This window comes from Corvus kubaryi, unplaced genomic scaffold (genome assembly GCF_017639235.1).
Source record: "Corvus kubaryi isolate FWS band 111438036 unplaced genomic scaffold, C.kubaryi_AGA036_p1.0 36684, whole genome shotgun sequence".
NCBI classification, from domain to species: domain Eukaryota; kingdom Metazoa; phylum Chordata; class Aves; order Passeriformes; family Corvidae; genus Corvus; species Corvus kubaryi.
Genome location: NW_024580920.1, coordinates 4,534 through 8,657, shown reverse-complemented (window position 1 = coordinate 8,657; position 4,124 = coordinate 4,534). Strand labels below are relative to the sequence as shown.

General features: G+C 53.9%; 1 protein-coding gene across 1 annotated transcript in view; it reads right to left on the bottom strand.

Annotated features, from left to right (window-relative positions):
• NCSTN (nicastrin) overlaps nucleotides 1-4,124 on the bottom strand; it is a gene marked incomplete at its 5' end in the record, with an annotated part of 13,869 nt that overhangs the window by 5,757 nt on the left and 3,988 nt on the right. Inside the window, 2 exons of the mRNA XM_042020024.1 lie at nucleotides 342-437; nucleotides 1,506-1,608. Coding sequence (XP_041875958.1) covers nucleotides 342-437; nucleotides 1,506-1,608 — 199 coding nt within the window. The remainder of the gene's footprint in view (nucleotides 1-341; nucleotides 438-1,505; nucleotides 1,609-4,124) is intronic.

Here is a 4,124-nt window from a genome sequence, read left to right as displayed (position 1 = left end):
CAGTGTCCCTTCCCAGCATTCCCAGTCTCTGTTCCCGGCATTCCCAGTGTCCCACCCCAGCATTCCCAGTGTCCATTCCCCGTGTCCATTCCCCGTGTCCGTTCCCGGTATTCCCAGTGTCCATTCCCAGCATTCCCAGTCTCCATTCCCAGCACTCCCAGTCTCCATTCCCAGCATTCCCAGTCTCCATTCCCAGTCTCCATTCCCAGCGTTCCCAGTCTCCATTCCCAGCATTCCCGGCATTCCCAGGCTCTGTTCCCAGTCTCCGTTCCCAGCACTCCCAGTCTCCATTCCCAGTCTCCATTCCCGGCATTCCCGGCATTCCCGGTCTCCGTTCCCACCGTTCTGGGATCCGCCCGGATGCTCTCGGTGCCCTCGGCTCCCCCGGCGAGCCTGAACAGCGCCCGGGCGAGCAGCGTGGCCACCTGCGCCAGCGCCTGCGGGAAACGGCGGGAATGGGCGGGGTCAGCCCCCGACATTCCCGGGAAACAGCGGGAAAAGGGCGGGAAAAGGGCGGGGTCAGCCCCCGACATTCCCGGGAAAAGGGTGGGAAAAGGGCGGGAAAAGGGTGGGAAAAGGGTGGGAAAAGAGCCAGGATCAGCCCCGGCCCTTCCTGGGAAACAGCGGGAAAAGGGCGGGAAAAGGGCGGGAAAAGGGTGGGAAAAGGGCGGGAAAAGGGTGGGAAAAGAGCCGGGATCAGCCCCGGCCATTCCTGGGAAACAGCGGGAAAAGGGCGGGAAAAGAGCGGGGAAAGGGCGGGATCAGCCCCCAACATTCCCGGCAAAAGGGTGGGAAAAGAGCGGGGTCAGTCCCGAACATTCCCGGGAAAAGGGTGGGAAAAGGGCGGGAAAAGAGCCGGGATCAGCCCCGAACATTCCCGGGAAAGGGGTGGGAAAAGGGCGGGAAAAGAGCCGGGATCAGCCCCAAACATTCCCAGGAAACAGCGGGAAAAGGGCGGGAAAAGGGTGGGATCAGCCCCGGCCCTTCCCGGGAAAAGGGGAGGAAAAGAGTGGGAAAAAGGTGGGAAAAGGGTGGGAAAGGGCAGGAAAAGGGCAGGAAAAGAGCCGGGATCAGCCCCGGATCATTCCCAGCCATTCCCAGGAAAAGACCCGGATCATTCCCGGGACAAGGGCAGGAAAAGGGCAGGAAAAGGGCGGGATCAGCCCCGGCCCTTCCCAGGAAAAGAGCGGGAAAAGAGCCGGATCATTCCCGGATCATGAATCCCAGGAATTCCCGGCTCCTGAATCCCAGGAATTCCCGGATCATGAATCCCAGGAATTCCCGGATCCCCAATCCCAGGAATTCCCAGATCCTGAATCCCAGGAATTCCCGGCTCCCGAATCCCAGGAATTCCCAGATCCCGAATCCCAGGAATTCCCGGCTCCTGAATCCCAGGAATTCCCGGATCCAGAATCCCAGGAATCCCCGGCTCCCAAATCCCAGGAATTCCCGGCTCCCCAATCCCAGGAATTCCCAAATCCCAGGAATTCCCGGCTCCCGGCCACCTTGGCCGTGTCGGTGACGAATTCCAGCTGCTCCTCGGGCGTCAATCCCTCGGGATAACGGATCCCGATGTTCTCGGCGGTGTCGTAGATGCTCTGGAAATACCTGGGAATGAAACCAGGGCAAAATCTGGGAATGCCGGGAATTCCAGCCCAGAGGGAAAAAATCCCCGCTGGAAAAGGGCTCCGAGCGCTGCCCATTCCCGAGGAATTCCCGAAGAATTCCCGAGGAATTCCCGAGGATGGGTCGGAATTGGCTCTTCCAAAGCTTCTCCGCTTGGAATTCCAGGGATTTTTCCTGGCTCTGGTTGGAATTCCGGAGCCCACTCCACGGGAAAACGTGGGAAGGAGAATTCCCGGCGGGATTGGAAGGATCCAAGGCAAAAGCTGGGATTTGGGAATGGTCATTAATTAATGATTAATTGCTCATTAATGGCTGATCCCAGCCAGAATTCCAAGGCGATTCCAGTTGGGATTCCCAGATTCCCGAGGCCCCCGACATTCCCAGGAAAGCTGGGATGATCCCAAAGGGATCCCAGAGCCGGGATTTGGGATTCAGGGAAGCTCCTCCCCTGCCGAGATTCCCAGGAAAGGAGAAAAGCCGGGAAAGGGGAGATCCCAGGGCACATTCCAGGATTTTCAGGGGATCCAGGGAAGCCGGAGGTGGGAATTCCATGGGGAGTGGGAGCAGCAGGAAAAGGGGAAGGGATTGAGGCGGAAAAATGGGAATTCTGGGCAGGAAATCGGGAAAGAATTCCCGGAGAGAGCGGGGAGAGGCTGGCCCGGGGAATTCCATGGTTTCCCATGGATTTCCCATGGATTTCCCATGGATTTCCCATGGGTTTTTCATGGATTTTCCATGGATTTCCCATAGATTTTCTATGGATTTTCCATGGTTTTCCCATGGATTTTCATGGGTTTTCCATGCATTTTCCATGGATTTTCCATGGTTTTCCATGGCTTTTCCATCAGTTTTCCATGGATTTCCCATGGGTTTTCCATAGATTTTTTCATGGATTCTCCATGGATTTTCCATGGGTTTTTCATGGATTTTCCATGGATTTTCCATGGTTTCCCATGGATTTTCCATGGATTTTCATGGATTTTCCATGCATTTTCCATGGTTTTCCATGGCTTTTCCTTGGGTTTTCCATGGATTCTCCTTGGATTTTCCATGGATTTTCCATGGATTTCCCATGGCTTTTCCTTGGGTTTTCCATCAGTTTTCCATGTATTTTCATGGATTTTCCATGCATTTTCCATGGATTTTCCATGGATTTTCCAAGGATTTCCATGGATCTTCTATGGATTTCCCATGGATTTTCCTTGGACTTTCCATGGATTTTTCATGGATTTTCCATGGGTTTTCCATGATTTTTCATGGATTTTCCATGGGTTTTTCATGGATTTTCCATGGGTTTTCCATGATCTTCCATGGATTTTCCTTCGACTTTCATGGATTTTCCATGGTTTTCCATGGATTTCCCATAAATTTTCCATGGATTTTCCTTGGATTTCCCATGGATTTTCCATGGATTTCCCATAGATTTTCTATGGATTTTCCATGGTTTTCCCATGGATTTTCCACGGATTTCCCATCCCTGGAAGGGCCCCAGGATCCCGGGAATGTCCCTGCCCACGGATGGGCATCACTGAGATCCCAACATTCCAGGCTGGGAATGGAACAATTCCAGCAATTCTGGGAACTCCGGGAATCCGGGAAAGGCCGATCCCTCCCCCATTCCCGCTCCGGATCCGAGAATTCCCGCGGAAAAGCCGGAGCGGGGTCAGGCGGGGTCAGGAAAAAATAAAAACCCCTGGAATTGGAACGATCCCAAAAAAAAGGCGGGAAAGCGCCGGGAGCAGCCTCTGGAATCGCAGCTGCGGCTCCGGCGCCTGCCGGGCTCCGGGCCTGGAATCGCTTCCCAAAAAAAGCCGGAATTCTCTCGCCTGTCCGAGCGATTCCCTCGCGCTCCTCCGAGCATTCCCGGCCTTCCCACGGGAACGGGGGGGGGGGGAGAGAGGCCGGGAAAAATCCCGGAGTTCGGCTGGGAAATCCCTGGAATTGGGGCCGGGGGGGGAGGTTTGGGCAAGGGGATTCGGGATGGGATTGCATTGGGGGGGCTGCAATTCCCTTAAAAATGCCGGAATTCTGGGATGGGATTCCATGGGAAGGGTGAAATCCTGGTAAAATCCTGGAATTTTGGGATGGAATTCCACTGGAAAAGGCGAGATCCTGTAAAAAATCCCGGAATTCTGGGATGGAATTCCATGGGGAGGGTGAGATCCTGTTAAAAATCCCGGAATTCTGGGATGGAATTCCATGGGGAGGGTGAGATCCTGTTAAAAATCCCGGAATTCTGGGATGAAATTCCTTCAGAAAGGGTGAAATCCTGGTAAAATGCCGGAATTTTGGGATGGGATTCCACGGGGAAGCCAAAATCCTGCTGGCAATCCCTGGATTTTTGGGGTTAAAATCCACAGGGAAGCTGAAATCCCCTTAAAAATCCTGGAATTCTGGGATGGAATTCCTTCAGAAAGGGTGAAATCCTGGTAAAATGACGGAATTCTGGGTTGGAATTCCACTGGGAAGGGTGAGATCCTGTTAAAAATCCCGGAATT